This window comes from Empidonax traillii, unplaced genomic scaffold (assembly GCF_003031625.1).
Source record: "Empidonax traillii isolate 1590-97213 ecotype Southwest subspecies unplaced genomic scaffold, ASM303162v1 scaffold230:size732421, whole genome shotgun sequence".
Lineage (NCBI taxonomy): Eukaryota > Metazoa > Chordata > Aves > Passeriformes > Tyrannidae > Empidonax > Empidonax traillii.
Window position 1 is genome coordinate 65,721 of NW_020955423.1, and position 25,493 is coordinate 91,213.

General features: G+C 56.0%; 1 protein-coding gene across 8 annotated transcripts in view; it reads right to left on the reverse strand.

Annotated features, from left to right (window-relative positions):
- Positions 1-3,075: 3,075 nt before the first annotated feature.
- The window catches only part of IGSF9B (immunoglobulin superfamily member 9B), a 41,953-nt gene continuing 19,535 nt past the window's right edge, over positions 3,076-25,493 (reverse strand). For 2 of the 8 annotated variants that reach the window (XM_027888062.1, XM_027888060.1), the window contains 10 exons: positions 25,315-25,465; positions 24,629-24,740; positions 21,700-21,875; positions 20,866-21,092; positions 20,580-20,664; positions 19,102-19,263; positions 18,304-18,349; positions 15,376-17,007; positions 7,030-7,151; positions 3,076-6,640 (listed from right to left, as the gene is read on the reverse strand). In XM_027888062.1, the coding sequence (XP_027743863.1) occupies positions 6,417-6,640; positions 7,030-7,151; positions 15,376-17,007; positions 18,304-18,349; positions 19,102-19,263; positions 20,580-20,664; positions 20,866-21,092; positions 21,700-21,875; positions 24,629-24,740; positions 25,315-25,465 (2,937 nt within the window). In that variant the 3' untranslated portion in view covers positions 3,076-6,416. Of the gene's footprint in view, positions 6,641-7,029; positions 7,152-13,779; positions 13,826-14,638; positions 14,969-15,199; positions 15,266-15,375; positions 17,008-18,303; positions 18,350-19,101; positions 19,264-20,579; positions 20,665-20,865; positions 21,093-21,699; positions 21,876-24,616; positions 24,741-25,314; positions 25,466-25,493 lie in introns of those variants that run through there. The other 6 variants (XM_027888061.1, XM_027888059.1, XR_003571683.1 and 3 more) reach the window with 5 other exon arrangements.

A 25,493-nucleotide genomic window follows, 5' to 3' on the forward strand; every position in this document is an offset into this window, starting at 1 on the left:
TTGCAGCCCCTCTTGGTCCCCTGCAACCTCAGGAGGACAAGAATAAAAGACCCCCCTGGGAGAGAAAGTGTCATTTTGATGGTAAAGCCAAAATCTGGGCAAACTCTCCTCCCTGGGGGGTGCCAGTTTCCCACCCCACTGCAACCAGTATAAAAATCCTTAGCTACCACTACAGTACATGCTTTCTGCATCTGAACCCCCCCAAGCCTGGACCAGCCTGTCTGCCCCCCCTTTCTCTTGCCCACCCCCTCCCCAGGTACGGTCCTTCCTCCATCCATGCACCTATCAAAAGTCAGCCAGAGCCCTGGGATTGGGGACGTCCTGAGGTCACCCAGCATGGCCAGGAAGATGCCCGTGCCACACAACGATGGGGAGGAACACACAGCTCAGGCAGCACAAACCTGCCAGGTCAAAACCACAGAAATGGGGAAAATGGGAAAACACGGCACTGGGCAGCTCCCCCTTCACCCCAGTCACCAGGGGAGGGGAACAGGCTCCCATCTGCAGCCCAGGACCAGCACCCAGTCCTTACCACATGGGGATGTACCAACTGATGGGAATTAAGTGCAATATTAAGTTTCTTCTTCAGCTGGCACCAGCGTTGCCAAATTTGACTGCTGCTTCCCAACCCTCAGTTCCTGGATCACACATTCCCTGACAGGAACAAGTGAGCTTCCCACCTCTCCTCCCCAGCAAACACAGGCAGAGAGGAGTCAAGATACACAGAAACAGGGAAAAAAAACCAAACCAAAATTAAGCTGAAGGGGGGGGTAAATGGGAGTAAACATCCTGTTTCCTTTAAGGGTTACCCTGTGCCCACACAGCACAGGCATGGGCTCCTGGAGCATGGTGGGAATACAGCCTGAATTCCACTGCTCCCAACCCCAGTACTGGCTCTGGCATCGCTGGTGACCAAATCCCCTCTCTGCCTCAGATCTTTAAAGTCCTGCTGATGAAGTTTAAAATAAAGACACTGTGAAGAACATCCTGTCCCTCCGAGGAGTCACTGCCGGGGCCGGCTGGCACAGCCGGCGCCGCGTTCCTCAGCTCCGGGGACAAATTTAGCTGTATCCCTGCCTCATCCCTTCTGACTCACGCTTTTCTGGGAAGAACAGATGCAAAGCAAAAACGCTTGCACATGAGTAACCGGAGAGCAGCATCTAGAGGGACTTGAGGGAAAAGGTTTCTGCGTGGTGCAGCTTTTTCTTTAAACGATGGCACCACAGATGAGGCAACATTACGTCCCCCTCCCATGTCACGTCCCGTGTCACGCCCCACGTGCGTCGGACACGCAGAGGAGAGGACCTGTCCCTCCTGCTTCCCAATGTCACGGCCCAGGGGTGAGTCACAGACAATGAACAGAGCAAAAATAAAATATGGGGGGCGAGAGGGCGGGGAGATAATGAGAAAAAAAGCAATTTGTTGTGTGCAGCGGGTCACGCCTGCAGCGTGCCTCTCCATTCCCAATTCCCCTCAGGCTCCAGCTGCTCCCAGCCCCTTCCCTGCTTTGCCCATCCCAACAATCCCCCCTTCAGCACAGCTCTTAACTCTCCCCTAGAGACACACATACCCCTGACATGCAAATCTACTGAATTCTGCAAACCTATCTACCTTTGTCCTACGCTTCTCTATCTATTTATATCTCATATATACAGTGCATTTTACTCCAGTTCCTTGAAAAGATTTCCCTCCACAAAAAAGCATCGACTCCGCCAGCCCGGGGCCGCAGTGAGCCCATGTGGGACATGTGGAAATCCCTGAAGGTCCAGCCTCGTGGAAAAATACCCCCAGACAAGAGCCACAGCAGAAACCAACCTGAAACTCCGAGAACTCCAAAATCTACGTCACTGCCTGAAGCAGGAGGAGAAACCAAAATGCCAGGAGGGTTTTGTCCTGATACAGGCTGCAAGGTGTGAGCAGCAGCAAGTCACAAACGTGTGTCGTGCCTGGATGCCACGAGACATGACTAAGCCCTGCCGGGACCGTGCCTGGGATGCTGAGCCCAAAACCAGAGCCCTCAACAGCCCCAGAGGTGGGTGCAGCAAGTTATTATTCCTTTTGTATTCCCTTTACTAAACACTGTCATCTCCAGACTTCCTTCAGAGCAGGTGGCACCGAGCCAGCTGACAAGGTGACAAACACCAGATCAACAGCCTGGAGCCCAGCAGTGCCCAAAATCAGCCTCCAAGTCACAGGTGACCAGCACACAGCAGCAGGAATGAGCATCCCCCTGGGAAAAGCATCACCTGCTCACAGAGACACCCCTCACTACCCTGGGGGCTTGTGGAGACCCTTCTGCTTGCAGGGGGCAGACCACAAACCATGCTGAGGTTCACACTGGGAAGAGACCCCTGGGACCCTCCAGCTGCCCCCATCCTACAAACCCACTGCTCCAAGTGCCTCTGGATGCAGTGAGTGGCAGGCACAGAAATGGGGCCCCACAAACAAGCCCTGAACGCTCCCTCTCCCCCCACTGACAGTAACTTGCATTTTCCTTCACGTCAGCACTGCGAAACTGAAACACTGATGGGTTTGCACAGCAAAGTCACCTCGAAAACACGTGGGTGAAAGCTCAGCAAGTCCTGCTGGAAAAGCAGGCAAAGCGCTTTCCCTGCCCTTTTTTCCCTGACTGCACCAGGACACACAGGGTTTACTGGAGAGGCTGTGAGGGATGGCACCCCACAATCATGCCCTCTTTCCAAGGGATCTCAGCAACACCCTGTACCTACCTCTCCATGTCGTCTCCCCCCAGCTCGGGATGCCCCAATCCCGCAGCCCCCATTGTGGCATGAGAACAGTACTGGAGCAACCCCACCGTGGCCACCTCGCAGGCAGAGGCACCAGCAAGGACCCCCCAAAACTGGGTTGCCACCCCTGCACTGTCACCTCAGAGGAGCCCAGGGACAAGTATCCTTTTGATTCAGAGGCATTTTTTTCACCGTGGTCCAGGATTTGCCAAGGGATCTAATGAAACACGGCATTCACAATGTGCAAGGAGGAATCGTATGGTTACTGATAAGGAAAGAGCCGTCTACCTCAGACCATCTTATAAAATAAGAGAGTTTGGCCCAGGAAGATAAAAATCAAGATATATTTTTGCAGCATGAAAGAAAAAAAATAAAAGTAAGAAATGAAGCAGCAGCAGCAGCAGCAGCAGCAGCTGTGTTTGCAAACCACCAAAGCGACACGGAGTTGTTCAAACGGGGGTGAAATGGGGGGAGCGTTTGGCATCGTCTGACACGGCTTCGATGTCCCAGGTCCGCGGGAGGAGAGAGGAGCGACCCCCTGGAGGGCATGGAAACCAGAGGGCTGGGAGAAGCGAGGAGGTTGCCAAAGCAAGAGGTGAGCCAGTCAGCCAAAGCGCGGCCCGAGTCTATCGGAAGGTAACTCGGTCTAGCAGGGAAAGGAGTTAAGGATGGTTTTATAGGGAGGAGCTGCTTCCACGAGGCGCCCGGGCGGGATTTCCCACTCCAGCAGCGTGGCAGGTGCACAGCTGAAAGAGAGAGGGCTGCAGCTCCAGGCTCTAAAGGTCGAAGACCATGAAAAGCCCAGTGGCTCAAAACACCTGCAAAAGGAAAACAACTCTCAAAAGACTGACGCAGCAAGCCGGCACGCTCTGTCAACCTTCCCTCCGCTCCAAGTCCTCTAGAGCTCCTTAAGACGGGATGGGGCACAGTCCCGAGGTAGCAACCTCAAGAGCCTGAAGACAGCGCCTTGCCCATCCGAATGGGCACCGTAAATAGTTTGGAAAGCACTCAAAGGAAAAAGCAGGCCCCCTGTTGGAGAGGTTGAGGCAACGAGAGCGAAAGGAAGAGCAAGTTGGCCCATGGCATGGCCAGCGCAAAGCCTCCACACCTCCCCCGGCCCCGATGGTCACCTGTCCGTCGGGAGCAGCCCAGCCCACGGGGAGCAGCCCAGCTGAGGTTACCAGCAAGCTGAGTAAGTGAGCCAGGCAGAGTGTTCCCCGCTGCTGAGCGGGAGAATGGCATTAAATCAATTCAGATCCGAGCGGGTTCTAGGGAAAAACCCTAAAAGCACGCTCAAATAAAAGAAATTCGCAGTCATACTGTTAGCAAAGTTGAATTCTCACTCTGAGAGTTGAGGTTCTTACGTCAGGTCACTCGTCACGTCAATAAAAGGCCCTGGTGCAGGCTGGAAAGAGAGGGACATTTCTGCCAGGCCCTCCCTCCTTCCCGAGACAAACCTGCTGATGGTTTGAAGACCACCTACACAAAGTTGTTAAAGCTCAGAAATATCTCATTATCGATTCAGAGGGTTCATTGTCCAGTGGTTCAAACCTTACTGAGGGCCTGGAGATTGGAAAAGACACGGTGCTCTGCTTTTGGTGGTCGCAGGTTCCCGAGCCTCCTGCTGGGAGAGGAAGCACAGCCTCTAAAACCAGGTGTTTTTTCGGCAGAGCAATAAACAGGCTCCGACCTGAAAGCTCCTGGGGAGCACAGCGCGGTCGGAGTGCCGGATCACAACCCAGAGCTCACGTCTTTCTCCAAACATCTCAGCCCTTGGAGGTTCAACCAGCAGCAAGAGCAAAAACCAAGGCAAAGCAGAATTAAAGGCGAGATTGCAGAGAATCTCTTGGCAATTCTACCTGGGAATAAACAAAAGTTTCATATGCAAATAGAGAGCCTGGGGCAAAAACATGCCTGCAGGCTCTTTGGTTCTCCCGATGCTTTTTCTACAGCCTGAATCCACTCAAAGCAAGAATATCTACATGAAACACTTGGTGTTTTATTCCCAGGCAGGCTGGAGGGTTTAGCACTTTACCACAGAGGAAGAACTGTGCAAACCTGGATACAGCGGTTGATTTTACCACTTCAAACTAAATAAAAAAACAAGAACAACAACTCTAAATATTTTAAAGGTAGGGATTGCTTGGTATCAGCACTAAGCATTTACGTAGCACTTGCAGTCTATAGGCCACCAAGTGCTTGTCCAAAGTGCTCAAATATGACTTATCCCCATTTTACAGATGGGAGAACTGAGGCACAGAGAGGTTAAGTGACTTGCCCAAGGCCACGCAGTCAGAGAGTGGAGGCAGAGCAGGAAAGCGAGCCCAGCTGTTCTCGGAGCGGGTTCCACCTTTCCTGCTAAAAAACAAACCAAAAAAAAAAAAAAAAACCAAAAAAGGCCCGTGCAATCCAGAAAACCACCAGCCACCAAACCTACCCTAAGTACTTCGAAGAGGAAATACATTCTGGTGAAGAGTTAGAACAGCATTACCGAGGGGAACAGGGTGGGGCAAAGGGAGGGACGCGACCCCGACGGGTGTCACAGCCGACACGGCCGGGCTGGAGCGGGAGAAAGGAGAGGGTGGGGGAATGGTGGAACCAGCAGGAACCAGTGTTTTAGGCTGACGCGAAACGCTGGGCTTAGCTTTGCGCGGCCTCTCCCCGGAGCCATCCGTGTCCATCCGCAGAGCTGGGCACCTCCAGCCGCTCTCGCACCTGCCGACGGAGGCTTTTGGGGCCCGCGCAGCCGAACCCCCTCGGCTCGCGCGCCCGCGTCGCCCCGGCTCGGCGGTTGCGAGTCAAGATTTAAACGTCACGCGGCAAGAAATCACATCGCTGCACGGCACCGACGAACGTTCGCCTGCGATATACAGAGTGTCGGGAAGAATTAATCACAGCCACCCCTCATCAAAGCTGGCACGCACCGTGTACCTGGAGGGGGAAGCACCCTCGGATGGGATCGGCCCCGCACGCTCGCACGGCGCCGAGGCTCAAAAGCATTTGCACAGGCAAAGGGCGATTTCTCACATCTCAGACTGATTGGAAGGCTCGGGGTCTTTCTGGTTTTTTCCCTTTCAGAGATAGGTAAGGAAAAGTGCCACGCACGGTTTTGCTGTGATCTTCACGTCAAAGGAGGCCAGGAAGGGGGAGGCAGGGAGATCCTCACAATTACAGCTTTCCTGGGATTATTTGGTCATTTTTTTTTTTATCGTAATCAGATTCATGGGATTACCAGTTCCCATCTGGGTTGTTAGGTTCTTGTCAATTAATTACACCCTGTGTCATTTAATTTCTTCCGGCGACTGAGGGCCAGCTGCTCAATCCCACACTTTCTCCCTAAACGCGCGCTGCGGACGCAGATGTCAGAGGATCCATCCATGCCTTTAAAGCCTAGAGATCTTTCCCAAAACCGAGGTGCAATACCCCCCAACCCTTCCCACCCCACCACCGAAGCTGTTTGGGGTGGGGGGAGAAGCGGATCCGAGGAGCACCCAGGCCCAAAGCATCCTCCCCGTCTGCCCCAGGGTCCCCCCAGCTCGTCCCCGCTGCGAGCCGCCGACCCCCCCGGCAGAGGCGGCAGCGTCGGGGTGTCCCCCCCTGTCTCCCATCACCTCCATCCCCATCAGCTCCCTCCACCGCTCCTGTTCAACCTCCTGGGGCCGGCGCAGGCTAAAGCAGGGTGGCGTGCCCGCTGGTGTCATCGTGGTCCACGCTGTTGAGAATGGCTGTCTGGTCTTCGGGGAGCTGCCGGTGGCAGAGGTCGTCCTTCAGCGCCGAGAGCCGGGCGAAGGGGTCCTGACGAGGGTGTCTCTTCTTCTTGCGGAGGCAGACAGCTTCGTCAGGCGACAGTACCTGAGAGCTGGGAGGGTGCTGAACCTGGGAGGCAGAGCCGTCTGGGAAGGGGGGAGAGAAGGCAGATGGGACCAGAGCCAGCAGCAGGGCAGAGCCTGCTGTAAAAGGGAGGTTACAGCAAGCCTGGCCCTGAACCCGCCGCGTAGCAAGAAGGGAGCACGTTTCGGGCATCAGGGAAAATGAAATTAACACTCCAAATCCAAAATAAATAGAGAAGGGAGATGCATGGAAAAGGAACTCAGTTTGGAGGAGCAAGGGAGGGACAACCCACAGGCAAGGAGCCGTCCCTTTGGGAGGCAGGGGACAAAGGGCAGCATCCAGGAATGGGTTTGGAGACCCCCAGCGCAGGAGCTGGCAGGGACCTGCTCAAGCTCTGCCCACAGCGGGACAGAAGGGATGTCGTTGGGGACTGCAGGGTCCTCGCACTCACTGGGTTGTTTTCTGGATTTCGAGGAGCCCTTGGATGACTTTTTGGGCTTCTTTATCCGCTGGTATTTCAGAGCTTCGAGCCTCTCAGGTGCAGCAGCGTCCCCGGGCGGAGATGGACGTTTTCTAGGAAGGAAAAGCAGACAGGCGCCGTCAGCGGCTCTCGGCCATGCTCCGGCCTCTGGACGTCCCCGGTGGGGGATCGGTGAACCCCAGCCAGCTCTGTCGTGGAAAAGGAAGAGGTGAGAGACCCAGGGCTGAGGGAGCAGGGCCAGCCAGGCGTGCTGGAGCGCGGGACAAAGGGAGCGAGGCGTGCCCGCTGTCTCCCTACGTCTGCCCTCCACATTGCCGAGTAGCACCGTGACCTGGACCAGCCACGTCCGACACAGGCACCCCAGCTCACCTGCCACCTGCCTGCCATGCCAACACTGCTAAACAAAAAAAAGGACGGGGCAGATCCTATGTCCGATAAGGCATTTCTGGGAAGTGGTTGGAAACCCCCTTGGGATGGAGAAAGAGAGAAAGAGACAGGCAGAAGCGGCACGGCAGCGTCGAGACGGGCGCCACGAGCCATCCGTGGCGGACAACACCGGCGCCACAAACAGCAGGGAGGCAGGATCCTGCTGGCCCTGCTCCCACAGCCAAAAAAAAAACCAGGGGCCACACGACAGACAGGGACACGAAGGGCACACACCGACAGAGCCGGGAGAGGTACCTCGTTCCCAGGTCCCTGTGAGAAGCGACAACAGAAACGCAACAGCACGGGAGCGCCTGCTCCTGGAACACCAAGAGGCTGGGAGCTGGAGATGGAAACACTGACAAGGTTTTATTGCAAGGACAAGGAGAGGATTTGCAAAGGGGTGCTTCCTGCAGGAGAGCCAGCAGTTGCAAGGGATAGCTTTCCAGCTCTAGCACCCGAGGAACTCTGCTACAGGAACCAGCTCAGGGTGAAACAGTCTCCCCCTTTGCAAAGGGATTTTTTACTTTATTTCCTTCACTGTACCTGTTTTTCCCATCCAAGGCCTGGAAAGCATGACTGCTGTAGAGAGCAGAGCATTAGAGGAAAACCTTTTCCTTAGGAGAGCGGGCAGTCCAGCTCTTATCTATAACACATCACAGCATCCCCCCCTCTTGCTGCTTTCCCATCTCCTTCCCCTGCTTCCTTTTTACTTCCATGACCCTCCAAGTTGCACCAACTCCTAGTGGCACAGAGGGACAAGTCTGAGGCCACAGATCAACCTGAGTCATCACCGAGCAACCTGTAGATGAGGTGTCCAGAGACAGCAGGGGAGGCATCCACAAAGCACCTTTTATTGCAGTAAAGCCAACGCTTGAAGCCAGGATCCAGCGAGGAAAGGAACACTTAAACCAGCGTGCCTTCATCTTCAAAGGAGATGACGCTCTTCTGCTCTCACAGCTCAGTCATCAGAGGTCAGAGACCAAACCTTGTCACAACAACCACGCAGAGGACGGTGCTGACAGCAGCTCCTGCGTCTTCAGGTGTCCGTGACCGGGGCAGAGATCAGCAAACTCTGCAAGCCACAGGCAGCAGGATGGGCAGGCAGAGGAGCTGCCTCAGCTGGCTGCAAGGAGGCAACATCAGCATGTCCAGACTCCTGCTCTGGCACCAAAACGCTGTGGGTGATGTCATCCCGGCCTGTCAGCAAGGTGAGACCCACCCAGCACTGCAAGAACACAGGGAAGGGGCAAACACACAGGCTGGAGCACAGACCCTGCACTCTTGGGCTGTGGGACAAGAGTACACCCTCCCACAGAGAGTTTGGAGCTCCTCATCTCCCCTGGGTTCCAGGTGGAGGCTGTGCACCACCACAGAGCTGTGCACCACCACAGAGCTGTGCATCTCCACAGAGCACAACAGCAACACTTCACATCCAGCATCCCAAGCGGCTCCAGAGCAGTGATGCTTCAGCTGGAGTGCACAGGCAAAGAGCTCCCAAGGGATTTTTCCCTTTGGGGAGAAGAAGGGTGGGGATTCTTTTGAAGATGTGTGCGATTGCAAAGCATCTCAGTTCTGCTGGCAGCGTTGGAGAGCACCCAGGGAAGTGCAGTGCGAGGTGACGAAGCAGCTGAGGCACAGCAGACGCAGGAGAAACCCAAACACTGGGCATAGAAAAGCTCCTTTTCATGTTTCCCGTCGCAGCAGAGAAGTGAATGTGCGGAGAGCTCCCTGAGAGCCTCTGTTCCAGCTCCCAGCAGAGCAGCACATCAGCCCAAGATGAAGCAACTCATTAGACATGCTGGTAGTCCCGCTGGCTGGATCCAGGCGAGAGCTTTCCCTCGTTGGGAAGATGACATTTGCAGTTGCAGAGCATCAACACCTTCCTCCCAAGTGCATCCAGCCTCTTAAGAGAGAGGCTACACTACCCACTCCAGCCACTGAGCTGCACCAACACAGACAGCCACGCACGTGCTGGCTCCGAGTGGGACCACAGCGACCCACGGGTCCGACAGCACAGGATTCCCTGCAGCAGTTCCTGCTTGAATGGTCAATGACAGGGTTTTCCCCTTTATATCCACCATCTCTATGGTTTGCACACAAGGTACATTCATGCAGGTACTTGGCTAATGGTGGCCTCAGCCACCTCCAGTCCATCATCCACGGAGCTCACGTGTGCCAAGTCCTGGATACCATCAGGCTCGGTGATCCTGCCACCATCCTGCCCATCAGCCCCTGCTTGCTACCACCTCTTCCCATGCATTTGCTGATATTATTAAAGCTCAGCTCTTAGAAGGCTTTTGCTCTTCCCACTCCTTTTTCTTTCTAAGAAGATGCTACTGTGGCATGTTGACAAAATTAGACAGATTTACGCAGGGGATTATGAGGAAATTGCCTGAAGCTCATTTCCACTAGTTCTCCATAATTGGACTCGTATTTATACACACAAACATAAACAGTGAGTGTGCTGAACCCATGTGTCACCATAAATACTGTCTGACCTCTGGCAAGGAAGAGATACAGAGGAGGACAGAATGATGCTACTCATCAGCCAAATTTTATCTGCTCTACCCACCCTTTATTTTTTCAAAGGGCTCTGATTATTTCAAGTTAATTTTCAATTTAAGCTCAGCCAAAAGCCTCTTCCTGCCCCCAGAGTTAACATTTTGGGCAGCTGCCCATGCACGAAGAAGATCTTGAATACCAACAGACAAGAGGTTCAGGGAGGAGGGCAAACTTCTAGAAACTTCAGTGTAGAGCTGAGCAAAGGAGCTTTGAGAAGCCCACGTGAACTCCTGACACAAGCCTTCTGAGAGGCACCACAAACACCTGGAGCAGCAGTTTTCCTCAAGTCTCCAAGGAAAACCCTACTGCATGAGCAAGGGTCTGAACTGCATGGACTGGGAGGTTCTGGAGAGGCCCCAAAGATACTGGAGGGACGTGTGAGAGCCCCAGGACAGGAGCAGGTAGCCAGGGGGAGAAGTATCCAACTCAGCACATATCTCAGCTGCTCTTCTTCAAATGTCCTTCCACATACAAAGCAAAGATGTAAGGGAGAAGACCCCTGAAGGCATCACTGACCTCTTTCCACTCAAAAAGGGAACCCATATAAAGGAAGAGTGCAGGAGATTCAAGAGCACAATACATATATTTAACCTCATGGAGGTCTCAGCACACATTCCCTATCTCCTTCTCTCCTTGAGTCAAGACACTGACATCCAGAAATAGTTTGGGCATGTTAGACCATCCTCTTGGACGAGGCAGAGCATCCACTCAGACCAGTTAGAGCATCCACTTGGACAGCAGCCCACTGTGTCTCGGCCACCATGTGCTTCAACCCTTCATCCTCCTCAGATGAAGAGCTCAATTCTCCTACAGGAGGCTCCTGCCAGTCAGAATTCCCACTTTGCTCTGAGGCAGCTCTGCCTGCTGCCTCCATCCCGGAATGCTTGGGATCCTTCAGAGAGGGGCTAGAGAAACACAGCGGTGACGGCCCCTGGCCCCAGAGCTGCTGCTACCGAGGCACAGCAATGAGGGAGGAAGAGGCTGAGGGAAGGAGCACACCTTCTACAGGCCTGCAGACACCACAACTCATCATCTACACAACGGACTTCACCACCATGCTGACGGAGAGGAGAGAGGGCGAGGGAAAAGGGGCCGGACCGGAGAGGAAGAGGGGGATACAGTCACGGGGAAAGGGAGGGGGGAAAGAGGAAGATAAATGAAAAACAGGAGTGAGAAAATATATAAGTAAATTAAAGAGACCGAAAAAAAAAGTAAAAATAATAGTAATAAGAATAAGAATACTTAAGAAAGAAAAGAGAAACGCACTCAGACAAGCGGACTCACAACTTCTCCAAGCGGGAGGAGGCATGAAACACATGCAGAGGATCAGCACATGGACAGTCTTTAAAGGGGAACCTGTTTTCTTTCAAGCAGGGAGCGAGGGGTGCTGCTCCTCCCACACTCCTGGCACCGATGTCCCTTCGTCACTCAACTCTACGCCACAGCCAAGCCCCCCCAACTCCCAGCATTGGCAGTGCTGTCCTGGCAAGGAAGGCCTGCAGGGCCACCCAGGGCAGGCTGCGGTGCCGAGGGGCAGGGGAGCTTGGTGCCTTGTCTGTGGTTTTTGGGTTTCCCTCTGCAGGGAGACGACAGCCCCCTTTTCCCTGTTAGGAGATGCACGCTGCATCCTAAGAGGAGAAGATGGGAAAACTCCTCATGCCGACATTATTTATCCCTGCCCATCCATAAAAGTTACCTGAGCTTCACCTCGCAAAAGCCACCACGCTGCAGCCACCAGCGAGCCCACACATTGCCTCTCCCTCTCCTTCTCTCAGGTTTTATTACTGCAGCACAGAAATCTGGCTGGTCTGGTGTAAAAATCCCTGTGCTCTGCACGCACTGACAATTTTATGACCCCAAACCATCAAGAAATTACTTGGCTGGGCTCTTTATGGGATTCCTCACTTATTAACTGAGATTTATTCTTCTGGCTTTGCCTTTTTGGGGATAATACTGTGGAGTCGCTCCTGCAACTCCACCTCCCAGCAGCATCTCGGAGAAGGGCACAAGGCCGCTCCTCAGCAAGTGTCCTGCTGGGCACTATGATCCTGCTCCTCAAAATCCATCAGCCCACAGCACCCAGCACTGCAGATGGGAGCTGGCCAGGATCTGTGCAAGAGCCACACCAAACTCAGACACGAGCCTGGACTGAGCTGTGCTGTGCTAAAGCCACGTTCACTCATGTCCCCGGTGCTCCCGGAGCGGGGAAGTGCCACAGAAAAAAGAATAAGCAGCCATGTCCTCACAGAAGGCTTTCCTCTTCCTTGAGAAGCCTGGCACAGCCCAGTTCTCACCAAGGCTGCTCTGGCATCAGCAGGGGAAGACAGAAGAGGGTGGCCAAGTGCTCAAGAGCTTTGGAGGCTGCGAGGCTCAGACTGGAGGGGTTTGAGCTCCTGCATGAAGCACACATCCTGTCCCTGCTCCCATCACCATGACCCAACAATCCTTCCTCACCTTTCCTGCTCTCCACACCCCAGGACAACCCTCTCCAGGTCAGCTGGAGGAATTTCCCTGTCCTGCAAACATCCCCCTGATTTCTCCACGCATCTCATCTCTCTCGTGAGGCTCTTTTCCAGCCCAGCAAGGCTCCTCAGGTTGTTGGAGAGCATTGGCAAGGACCTTCACTCTTCCCATACAAGGCAGCAAAGTTTAAGTTTTTGTAAGGCCAGTCCTAAGGAAATTTGGACATGGCCAGGCCCTAGAAATGCTCCTCTCTGAAATCCCACCTCTCCTTTCATAACCAGCCTGGCTGACAGCCAAACAGGTCAGTGTTCCCAATCCTCAGCGTCACAAATTACTATTATCCCATCTGGATTTAGCAGTTTTAGAGACATTCTCTGCTTCTAAGGTCTGAAAACTATCTCCAGATTACTCCATCCCAGTTCCAGGAATGCCCATGGCCATCTAGGAAACTGTCCTCATAAAGGCAGCCCAAGAGTAATTTTCTTGGGAGAATCTTCCAAGGTCTGCTTAGGGCTGTTTAATTACAGTTGGGTCACAAGAAGTCTTGAAGATTTCTCCAAGGAGAATTTGGGAGGGAGGGAGGGATTTTACCACAACTACACTTGTGTTGGGAAGGATAAAGCACCTCTCTGGCAGCCTGAAACCATAGTTATGCTGCTGCCAGGCGTACAATCTGTCTTGAGAGAAAGACTTCTCCTATTTTCCAGGATTTATGAGACTGGGGAAAAAGAAAATAGATCCGGGTGCTGCTGGAAACTAAATTCTCCACGTGCTGGACTGCAGCTGGAGACTGATTTTTGGAGCGCTGCTCAGAGCTGTCTGCAGCTGGTTGCTCCAGATGTGGATGTTTTACCTGCTTCTAGGGGGTTGGCCATGGGCTCCTCCTGCTTTGCATCATCCAGGACAGCCCCACCTCAACACTCACCTTCCCAATAGCACACAACCCTCGTGCACCCTGCCAGGGCCAAAGGTGCCACGTGTCACTGTCCTCCAAGAAAGGAAGGGCAGCCATGGGGAGACAACAGCTCGGCTCCTCCCAAACCCCAAACCCCAAAGGCAGGGGAGCAGCGGCCTGCTGCTGGGAGGGGAAACCCAAAAGCCACAGAGACTGTGCGTCCAGAGGTGTTTCCTAGTGTTTTCGGATTCCTTATTCCCCTTTAAAGGAAGAGATGGTATTGGAAAAGCCCCTTCCGTGTCCCCTCTCATGCCCCGCTCCCGGCCACCCTCCACAGCACCCACACCATCCTTTCGGACATGGATCACCCTTACCTATTGAGCTGAGGAGAAGCTTGTCTCGACAACACTGCCCAGATAGCTGAGATTAATCAAAAACAAAGCAGTTATCAACACCCGCAAGGAGCCGAGCTCCGCAACACATCAGCACGTCAACAACTCCAAAGGAAAAAAGGAGGGAAAGAAACCAAACTGAAACACAAACGAAACGAGGCTGGAGAAGAAAGGGGGAAAGAAACAGAAGAGAAAGGAAAAGAAGAAACGAAAACGATAATCAACGAAGCGAATGGATACACTGCATAAAAGCACGGACAACAGTGCTGCTCTAACACGGCTCTGTCCTGGAGCTGGCTCTCCTTGGGGTGCCCTGCCAGGAGACATGGACCTGTGACTACACGCCTGACTGCATCACTCCGTAGCTGGGTTTTCCAGAGGCACACAGAAGTCATTTCAGGCTCGTTCAGCTCCTCTCCCTCCCCATCCTCTCTTCCCCTGAGCCCTCCTGCCTTCCGTGCAGTGCCGGAGGGGTTTTCTAAGGCCATAACGCTTCCAGGTACCAGAGGGAGGGAGTGAAATGCAGAGGGCACTGCGGGGTGAAACGCTGCCTCCCCCCTCCCCAGAACACACGCCTCTCCTCCGAACGCCTCCGACCGCGCCGGCTCCGCGGGGCTGGGAGCCCCGGCCCTCGACTCCTCTCTGCCACAAGCCGGAGGAGGGGGTTCGACCCCGCCAGACAACAAGCCAGAATGAAGCAAGACGAAAGGATGGGACGAAAGCACGGCTACGGGGTCTAAGGTGCTGTGAGAGACGGAAGGAAAGAGGAGAAATATAGAGAGAAAGAGAGAGAGAGGAGAGAGAGAGAGAGAGACGCTTTTGCCTGGAGCAACCCTGGTACCTGGAAAACCAGCCGCTACTGTCTAGTGCAGCCACATCCCTCTTTAGGGCAGGATCTGAGCGTGCCGGCGGCCTCCCGATCTGCGCTGGGCTTAGTTTATTTTTATTTTTCCTCCTCTCTCCTGACATGCTGCTGGTGTGGCTAAGTCCTTGATCTCTCCCTGCCCGCGTCCTGGGGCTGCAGCATCCCTTTTGCAGGTGGGGCGGTGACCGTGATAGCTGTTTCTGTCATGCATTTAAAGCTCTCTAGACTCCGCGGGAAGGAAGAGGAGGAAGACAAGAGGCGCGGCGGCGGCGGCCCTAACGTTCGAAGAAAGCCAAGAGCCAGCAGCTAGAAGAGGAAACAACCTCCAGTGACACCAGGACACTTACCTAAGCGAGCCGGGAGCCAGGCCTTTGCAACACCTGGTAGACGGCCCGTAGCCCGAGTCACAGCGCTCCCAGATTCCCAAGGGAGCGGCCAGGCTGGAGGCAAATGTTGCCGCCGGCACTGGGAATGTCGCCTCCCTAAAACCCAGCACTCTTGGGCAGCGGCCATGCAACCCATGCCCACGGCACCAACCTCTGCCTAGCAAAGCCCGCGGGACGCCGTCTCCAAAAGGGATGCTGCAGCGTGCCCAGAGAGACCCTACGAGTTGGGATGGAGATGGCAGGGAGGGAGTCAGAGGGAGCGGGTGAGGCAGGGTGGGGGAAGCCGGGAAGGGGCCAGAGGGGGCACCACGGGGCTCACGCACTTACCCCGTGGTGGCTACCGTGGTGGTGGATGTCGGCTCCGGTTGGAGAATCTCCTCGCCAGCCCTCCTCGGAGAGGGGATGTCTCCGAAAACATCCATGGTGTCCACGGGCAGGGAGGAGCCCTGGGAGTTGGAGAAGCCGGTGCCCACGGGGGTGAAGGCGGTGGTCGGTCGGAAGCTGGGGCTGTCCCCTCGGCTGCTGGGCGCGGGGGATCCCGTCGACGACGGCGTGGACTTGCGGGAGAAGCTGACGGCCGCGGGCGGCTGCAGCGTGATCTCCGACACCTCCGTCTGCTGGATGAGGCCCGGGCGGGGCCGGGCGCGGGCGGTCAGCTCCGGGGAGCTGTTGCGGGAGCTGAGGGGACTTTGGGTCAGAGGAGAAAGCCTTGAAGGTTGTAGCACCACCTGATGTAAACTGGGCTCAGCCCTCCTGACCTGCCGAGGGCTGGGCCGAGGTCGGGGTTGGGGCTCGTACCACCTGGTGTCCAGGCTGAATGTGCTTGTGCCGCTGGGGCCGACGGGCTCGGACGGTTCGTGGTAAGGCAACACGGGTATGCCCATACCTTGGCTGGTATGTCTTAGCTGCCCTTGACATCCCATGGGTTGCATAGGTTTGTCCTGCCACTTGGTGGTAGCGGGCGCGGAGGATTGACCCCTGCCCGGTGACTTGCCGGTCCAGCTCTTTGGTGCCTCCAGGGGCAGGATGCCCGAGTAGGACGCGGGGACCACCTGGAGGGAGGAGGGGGGCGGCCCCCGAGGAAGGCAGCCGGTGGGCTGGGAGCCCTCAGCTGCCTCGCAGGGCTGGAGCTGGTGGGGGAACGGCGCGGGGGCCAGCTCCAGGCTGCCGAAGGGGAACTCGGCCCTGCCCCAGGGCTCGGGGGACCGGCCCCCCGTGGGGGTCTGGGCCAGGGGCAGCGTGCTGTTGGAGGCGTTCTCCCCGTTCTCCTCGGGGATGGTGGGGTGTCCGAAGGGCCCCTCGGGGGGCAGCGGCGGGGAGGACATGACCGAGCTCAGCGGGCTGACTTCTGGCATGTAGAAGGGCGGCGGGTCCACCTCCCCGGGGCTGCTGCTGCTGAGGTAACCGTAAAACTGGTGGTGGAAACCCCGGGGGGCCGGCGGGCGGGCCTGGCCCGTGGCCTGCAGGGCGCCGGGACCCTCCAGCGCCCGGTGGAACCGGGGGCTGTATGCTGGTGGCTGAAGGTAGGACTCCTGGCTGGAGGAGAGAGGGGTGAGCTGCGCTTTCAGGGCGGTCACGGAGGTGGGGACGACGGGGTCGTCGTTCTCCTCGTCCGACTGCCTGAACTCGGGGTACATGTCCGTCTCCTCCACGAAGGGGAAGCCCTCGATCCGCCGTGTCTTCAGGGAGGGCTCCATCTCCGCCGGGTCCATGACGAAGCGGCCGTCGGGCCCGCGGCTGATGAGCTCGATCGGGGTGGTGGCCTCGGCTTCGGCCTCCGCCTTGGAGACGCTGTACTTCTTGCTGCTGATGGCTCGTTTGGTCTTCTTGTAAAGGGAGAGCTCCTTCTCCTTGGTGGGGCTCAGCATCCGCTTGGCCTGCGGACCCTGGTCGTCAGAGGACTCCGAGGGGGGACGGAGCGTGCGGATGCTCTCGGGACTCACCTTGCCTGAAGACAACCTGGACCACAGGGGAGAAAAACCGAGAGAGGGGACGGTCACCCGGAGGGGAAAGGAGGTCTTCTTGCCCAGAAGAACCACTGTCTGGATCCGGAAAACAAAGTGCTACCAGCCCTCACAAGAGGAACTGGGAGAAATGGGCAGGGCCTAACCAGGATGGCAGAGTCTTGCCAGAAGCTGCGCACAAGATCCCTGCTCCTTGGGAACAGAGCTCAGCACGCTCAGCTTCCCCCCTGGGGAAGGTGCTTCACACCAACACCTTGCAATAAGCTCCACCAACACCTTGCAGCAAAGCTCCAAAGCCCCACTGGGACAAAAGAAAGATCCAGAGCTCCCTTCCAACTCCTTCAAAGGCTTCCTATGTTCACCTGAGCTATTCATGCCCAGAAAAGGCCCTGAGAGGAGTTACATCAGGTAAATGTCCCCTCTTGCAGAACTCAGCATCTCACTTGGAGATGCTGATGGATCAGCTCAGAACAACTTTTTCTCCCATTCTCAACACTCAGATTTGAGGCTGAGAGCCTCAAAAGGCAGAGAGCATCAGAAGAGTTCCCTCATCCCTATCCAGAAAGCCTTGGACGAACAGGATTGCGAGGCAAAAGGTAGCAGATCCAGCAGAGATAGCACAGGTTATTTCGGCGCAGTGGATGAACCAGAAAAAGAACAAGATTCAGATCCACCAAGCACCAGGACATTTTGCAATGGTCCAGGAGCCAAAGCATGAGGCATCCACATCCCAGGCTCTCACACTCCCATTGGGAAGATGTTCCCACTGATTTGCAGCCACGCCTGCTTTTGATGGGCTCCGCAAGGAGCTGTGGCTACTGCAGCACCACGATCCACCACCTTTGGGCACAAGTGGAAAGAGGCTTCAGCAGGGGACTCTTGATGAGAAAAGATGTGTTTCCCAAGTAAAAAACAGAGCCAACAGAGAATGACTCAAAAATACTGAGCTGGCAGGGAGGACTCTATGCGGCAGGCTAGTCCTCCCAAGGAGCCCCTTCATGCTGGTGTGTCATTGAGTTCCACCAGCCAACTCCAGCTTGGTCAGTGTTTACAGATCCAACAGGGTCATCTCTTAGCTTAGTTTGCTGCATTCCCTGCTGCTTTCTGCTCCAAAGCCCATTTGTCTCTTGTGAACCGCTGTGCTCCCAAAAGTTCAGGGAAACACCCAAAACAACTTGTCAGAAGCAACCAAGTAATGACGCGATATTTTCATTTGAGCTTTGCAATAACTGTCGGAAGGAGGCACCTGGAAGACCCACAACCTGGTGCCACATCTAAGACAGATACTTACGGGGACTCCAAACTCTTCCTGCAGTGGGTTATCGAGAGAGGAGGGTCTGGAAGAGAATAAAAAGGGGAAAGAAGAGAGAACGCTGAGGAGGCGCAACACGACAGACACAAGACAGACTCAACATCAAGACAACAAAACACACTCAACAAGAGGCCAAGGTTTCATTGCTCCAGTGCTTTAATGGTTGCTGACAACAAACAGCTCCCGTCACAGGGTCCTGCCCGTCCTGCTGCCGCAGCCCCGTGGGCTGGAGGAGAAGGAGTCGACTCCCTGCCCTCTCCAGCTCCCCAGCCGCCCTTTTCCCTAGTGGCCGCTCCTGCATGGAGGCTGCAGTCCCAGCTTTCGGGAAGCAGAGCAGCAGAGTCTCCTTTGTAGGGTCTTCTCTAGCCCAGCGTGGCACTGCCAACTCCGGGCTGGGAACAGCTGGAGGGCCCAGCTCGGGGGGGGGGAAAACCTCGAGGAGGCGAGTGATGACCCCCATCTGTGTCTCAGAGGACACCCCAGCCCTAAACCCCCGGCTCTAGGAGTTATCACCACACGGGAAGAGCTCCCTCGGAATTCCCAGGCTACTTTCTCTGGCGCCTCTTCACCCACCCTGCCTCTCCCGCTCCCGACCACGGGCGCTTTTCAGGCACCGCCGAGGGATCAAGTCAGGGCTTCACCTGAGGACGCGCACGGACGAAGAAGAGACAGACACAGGGAAGAAGGTTACGACCACAACACAACCAGGGGGATAGGAACGAGGAGGAGACAGGAGGGGGAGGAGGGAGGAAGCACACCGGGAAGGAAGGGACTCACCTTTCTTGCGCTTGAGCTTGCGTTTGCGTTGCTTGTTGACGAAGCAGGCGGCGAGTGTGCTGAAGAGGATGGCAGCGGCCAGGAAGCAGATGGTGGCAACGATGCCAGCCAGCACCGGGCGGGCTAGACCCTCGTCCGTCAGGTCAGGCTGAGGGAATACGTCTGGGGGACAGACACAACGGGGTGTTAGGCTTGCTGCCTTCCACAGGGAGCTGCCATAGCGTGGAGGCAGTGACAGTCTCCAGGGATGATACTGTACATCAGGACGATAATCTCTGTAAGGAGATTCCAAGCCAGCCCACCCAGGGAAAGCAGTCAGTGCCACTTCAGAGCCGAGGGTTTTAGTGACCTCACACCGGATCATAGAATCATAAAATAGTTTGAGATGGAAAGGGCTTTTAGAGGCCATCTGGTCCAACACCCCTGCAATGAGCAGGGACATCTTCAACTAGACCAGGCTGCCCGAAGCAACCTGATAAACCTTCCTGTGTTAGCTGATGGACACCCAGGGAAGAAGCCTTCATGCCAACAAATACATATTTATGTCTAAACACACACAGCTGTAGCAAACCTGCAGTTATCTGGCTGAAAAACCCGCTGCAGCAGCACAAGGTATTTTAACTTGTTTGTCAGTGCTTCATTTCAGCGTTTCAATGAAAACTGGGCTCCAAACCCTCAGGATACCCCTTCATTAACCATGAGCACATCTGAACTCCCAGCAGACCTCGGCTGTGGGCCCCTGCAGATGCAAACCCCGCACAGCTCAGTGCTCCTGCTGCGTGCTCACACATGCAATCAGCTGGAGCACCGGCTTTCAGCCTGGGACAGCACCTGCCCGCGGCCAGGGCACCTGCCAAACCCCATCAGAAAAATCGGGCGTGAGGAGAAAGGGCAGCAGCGGCAGGGAGCCTGCAGGCAGGGAGACTGCAGCAAGATCACACCACACCGGCACCACTTGGGGGCAGAGAGAGACCGCTGCATCACAGCACAGCAGAGCCGGCTTCTCCACCAGAGCCATAAAACCAGGGTTTCGCCGCATCCCCATCCCCTCCCGCTGCCCTCACCTTCCCCTTCGCCACCACAACCCCTCGCCTGTGTCTTGGCTCGAGGAGCACCCCCCGAGCCTGGGCGGGCACAGGGTAAACACACACAGGAGCTGCAGCATGTTGCAGTCTCATGTTGCAAAGCTCTTTTCCCTGTGGACCCCGCACTGCAGTGCTACGTTTCCCTCTCTCCACCTTTCATTCCCATTTCCAGGCTGCGCAGTGCCCGGCTGGAGCTTTGTTCTCCAGGCTCACCGCAGAGCCAGGATGTGCCAGCGGACACCGACAGCCCCGCGCTCCACGGGAAGGACTAATTGGGGCAGGTTGTCCTCTCCTGCTCCAGGAGGCAGCCTGGACACCCATCACAACCACGAGCCCACCCACCAGCCCAGCCCACAGCCCCACAGCCGGGGAGAGAAGCAGGACACCCCTCACCTGTACTGGACACCCCAGCGACGTTGCTGGGTTCGCTGATGAGATCCTGCATGACCGCCAGGACACGGAACTCGTACCAGGTGTCCTGCAACACCAAACACATCCGGTCAGGTCCCCCCACTGCAGCCTCCCACCTCCTCAGAGACCCCAGCAAAGGGATGGAGCCACCCCTAAAGCTCCCCCGGAGCTGGGGCAGGCAGTGCAAGTTTATCACAGAATTGTTAAGGTTGGAAAAGACCTCCAAGATCACTGAGTTAGGTACGGTGTGGGCACAGCCTCCACTTACCTGGGACAAGTCCTTGGCAAAAAACTCGCCCTCGGTGCCTGGGATGCCGTCGTCCAAGATCTCCCACCTCTCGGCGACGCGGAATTCCATGATGTAGCGGTCGATGGGGAAGCTGTGGTTAGCGGGAGGGAGCCACGACAGGAGGACGCCTTGCTGTGTCCGGTTGGCTGTTAGGCACCTCGGTGGGGTAACCAACACCAGAGGCTCTGGAGTTGTTACAGGGAATGCTGGGGACAGAGCACAGGGGACAGGGACACCTTTGAGATGGGGCAGGGTAAGCGCAGAAGATGCTTTCCCACGTGGGCCCATCAGCAGCAGCAGGACCACTGCAGCAGCTCCCACATTCCAGGAGCTTGGGGCACATCTCAGGAAGCTGGTCTCTTATCACAGATACAGAGAAGTGGCTTTTCAAAAAGCAGGGGACTCACAATGCCATGACTCCAGGAGGCTCAGCATTAAAAACCCTCCTGCTTCCTCCCACCTCCACCTGAGACAGCCCCAAGGCAGGGCCCAGTGCGAGGCCCTCCTGCTCTGAGCTGTACAAGTGCTTTTGTGCTCTATTAATACCTCCTGATCCCAGATGAACTTGAGGAAGATCTGAAAGGTGACTGATAGAGCACAGCTCTCCCACGCTATCTCAGGACAAGCTTTCAGGAGCCTCATGCATCCAGCAAAGTCCACAGGTTCATCCAGGACCCTCCACAAACTATCTTCTACATGGCTGGAAACTATAGCTGATGATCACCATCTCCATCCCCAGCAGGCAGGACACATGGGGCACTTCTCCCTCCCAGATCCCATCCCTGCCCTCCCTTGTGCCCATGGAGGACCTACCTAGAGTGTTCACAGTGACCACCTCACTGAAGGAGCTGGTGCCCAGCTTGTTTTGAGCCAAGACACTGAACTGGTAAGCAGTCTCAGGTTCCAAGGTATCCACCAGTAGCCAACTGGAACCAGCTGGCACAGGGAGAGACAGCCAGTCGTGGGGGCCAAACTGGGCTCTCTTCATCCTGCCAAGAGAGAAGGAAGCATCCTCAGGGAAGGTGTCTTCGACATGGGGGGACAAAAGAGGCAGCATTAACTTCTCGAGCAAAAATGGAGCTTTCCCGAGCGATGGTTTGGTTTGACAGCAGTGATGTGGTATGGACGTGGGGCAGCCACTGCCACCCACGAGCTGGCACAGGCCACCGTCCCACGGCGTCACAGCAGCATCCCCTGGCTCACAGGGACACTGCCACCACTCTCCCCTCTGCTGTGCACCACCTGCACCCCCTGAGCAGGGTCAGGGACAGCAGCAGTGCCAACAGCCCCGCTCTGAGGTGATCTCCATCAGATTCCCATGGGCAGAAGTGGAAGCTGGAGCATTTCAGCTCCATGAGTGCTGCAAAGGGGACGGCTGACGCAGGAGACGGGCCCTGTTCCCATTTATACCTCGACAGCTCCTGAGCCAGAGCCAAGTTCTCCCTCAGCTGTAGCCCTGTACATGTCATCCCACAAGAGACATTTAGCTAAATCCCCATCTTTCTTTGCCACATTTGCACAAGTCGGGGGCTGCCAGCACAGCCTGGGGCATCACTCGGGGTTTGGCAGCGCAGCAGAGGCACTGGCAGGGAGTGCAGGACACAGCCTTTCTGCTGGGCTCTAACCACAAACCCAGGGTGAAAAAACCTCCCAGAGCCATCCCAGTGCCACCCTAGCAGCGCAGCCCCCTCCACAAGCCATCATCCTGCCGGGAAGCACCTTGGTGGAAGAGCCCCACGTCCCAAAGCAGCATCACTGCACTGCAATGATACTGCAAGCACTGGTACTGGATTTGGGAAGGATCAGTGCAGATGGTCTATTCTGTGCAGGTAAGGGGGCACGTCGGCGGCCACCGGCACACAGCCAGGGGAATCCAGCAGGAGGGAAAAGATGGAGCAAAGAGAAATAGTATCACTGATGAGGGAGCAAGAGGTGAGGCAGGAGAAGCAGCAGCAAGCTATGGACAGAAGCAAGTGGGTGGAGAGCCGTGCGTGTGCAGTGTGCCTCCACCAAACCGAGTGGAAAATCTCTGGAAAAAAAGACTGCTCCAGCTGGGACTACAATTCCCAAGATCCCCTGCCACTGCAGCGGAGGCAGGAGGGCAGTGGAGCAGCCCCTGAGCAGGTTTCCCTGCAGCATTTAACTCACTGCCTTCACAGCCCTCCTCCCCAGTGCTGCTGAGGGCAGGTACAGGAGGGCAAGGGGCTGAGGGTGGGGAGGGTGGAGGGGAAATGCAGCTCTAATCATTCCTGGGAAGGGGGGACAGCCCTTGCTGAGGGACAGCCCATGTGCAGGTGGGATGCCGTGGTGGTCCTGGCCATCCCTGGGGAGAAGGCTTTGCATTTGCAGCTTCAGCAACCACGGCAGCAGGAGGAGAGCGTGAATTCTCAGTAAATGAAGCCATGTTTTGCTGGAGCACCCCAGAGCCACACCAGGGAGGAAAATGCCTGGATGGGCTGCGCTCTTTATGACCCAGCACTGTCCCAGATCCCTGGTCCCAGGGAGCAGCGCAGTCCCCGTGGATCCCACTCTACAGTCAGGGCAAAATGGATTGCTGACTCCCTGTCCAAAGTCCCCACAGCTCCTTGTAAATTCCTGAAGGCAAGCTCGGTGCAAACACCTTTCCCTACGTGTGGGGTCTGGAATTGCCTTGAGGAGGCAGGAAGGTTGCAGAGCAAAAGCAGCAGCAGCTGCAGATGCAGCCACGTTTCCAGAGCAGAGAGGTTTAACCACTCCTTCCCAAGGACATTTTCATCAAAGCAAGGTCTGCACCACTCAGCTCACTCCCTCATTTTCCCTCTCTGCTCAATCCATTCCTTCTCTCCATCACCAGACAGACTGCCCAGCCCCAGGCTGGAGCAGAGCAGAAATCATTACAGGCAGCATCTCCCTCTCTCCTCTCTATCAGCAGTCTCCATTGGGGCATATAAAGGCAAGGAAGGAGAGAAAGAGCAAGAGAAAAGGCTGAAAAAGAAAAAGCAGCCCAAGCCTGGAAAGGGAAAGGATCACCCCCTCCACATTTCCAAGGATAACTCTTCAAAAGAAAACAAGAGCAGAGCCCAGGGAAAACCCCAGTTTTGCTGCAGCTACATTTTGCCCTCCCCTGCCCCAGGGAAAAGGCACAGACAGGGCTGAGCCTGGCCCTGCTGCAGGAAGGTGGGATGCACCCACTGGCTTCGGGTGCCTGGTGGCACAGGAGCAATGGGAACAAAGCCCCAGGGGCTCAGACCCAGCCAGCAGCTCACAGTGGCTGGTCATGATCCCAGCTGGGATTTAACCACCTCCAGGGAGCCACAGAGCAAGGAGAGATCATTTCTGCTTAGTCACAGCTCTTCCAGGACGCACTCTCTAAAGGTTGCTTTTTCCATCCTCTCCCTGGCTGTTAAGCCCCGTAAACAGTTTATCTTGAAATTGGATGCCAGAGGCAGAGTTACACGGATGCAAAGCGCCTCCCTGGTACCACAGGCAGAGTAAAACCTGCTGGGGCAGACGGAGGCAGTGGCCAGCACGGAAGGGAGAGGAAATACAAGAACTACATCATCCCACCACCCTCTCTCCCATCTCTCCGAGGAACCCAATGCCCCACGGGGCACAGAGCCGGGCATGCCACCCTCACCACCCTCCTCACCCCACCACCACCACCACCACCACCACCACCCCCGGCTGCTCGAAGCTCGGGTCGGCTAGGAAGGAAAAGAAGCAGAGAGCAAAGCATGCCAGGATGACTCACAGAGGGCCGTACCAAACTGAGAAAGTCTGCTCGTATCCACCGTCGTAGCCGGGCTCCCAGGAGACGTTGGCTGAGGTCATGGCGGCCACGACGTGCACGCTGGTCGGGGCGTGAGGGCTTGTGCCTGCAGGGACAGGGGCACAGGTTAAAGGGGAGCAGGGCCACGAGGGCAAGGGGGCTGCTCCCAAGCCGTGGTCCGAGGGGGCTCCTCCCGCACCTGGAATTCCTGCTGGAAATAGCAGGACAACATGTGTCTGCAAGAGGCCACAATAACAGGGCGGAAAAAGGCAGCTCTGCCAGTAAATAACATTTGAAGGAGACATCGCTCTGAAGAGTCACAGAATGGTTTAAGCTGGAAGGAACTTTAAAGGTCATCTTCTCTCACCCTCCTGCTGTGGGCAGGGACACCTTCCACTAGGTCAGGTTGCTCCAAGCTTCATCCAGCATGGCTTTTAACACTTCCAGGATTGCAGCAGCCACAGCTTTTCCAGGCAACCCGTGCCAGGGCTTCCCCACCCTCACAGCAAGGACTATCCTCCTAATATCTCACCTAAACCTACTGTCTCTCAGTTTAAAGCCATTCCCCCTTGTCCCATCCCTACAGTTCTCTCCACGGGGAGCATCCCCACCTCCTGCCTTGCCAACACGCTGCCTGGGGGGTGGCTCTACCCAGGGCCCCTTCCCCTCCCTGCCCTTACCTACGACGGTAAGGTGGGTGCTGGCAGTAATGCTTGCGACGATGTTGGTGGCGACGCACTCCCACTCCCCGTGGTCGTCCTTGCCGAGGGAGCGGATCTGCAGGGTTCCTCCGGGCAGCGTGTTGTGCTTGCTCCTGCTGGGCTTCCCTACCTTGGGCAAGGAGCGGGGTGGGGAGCCG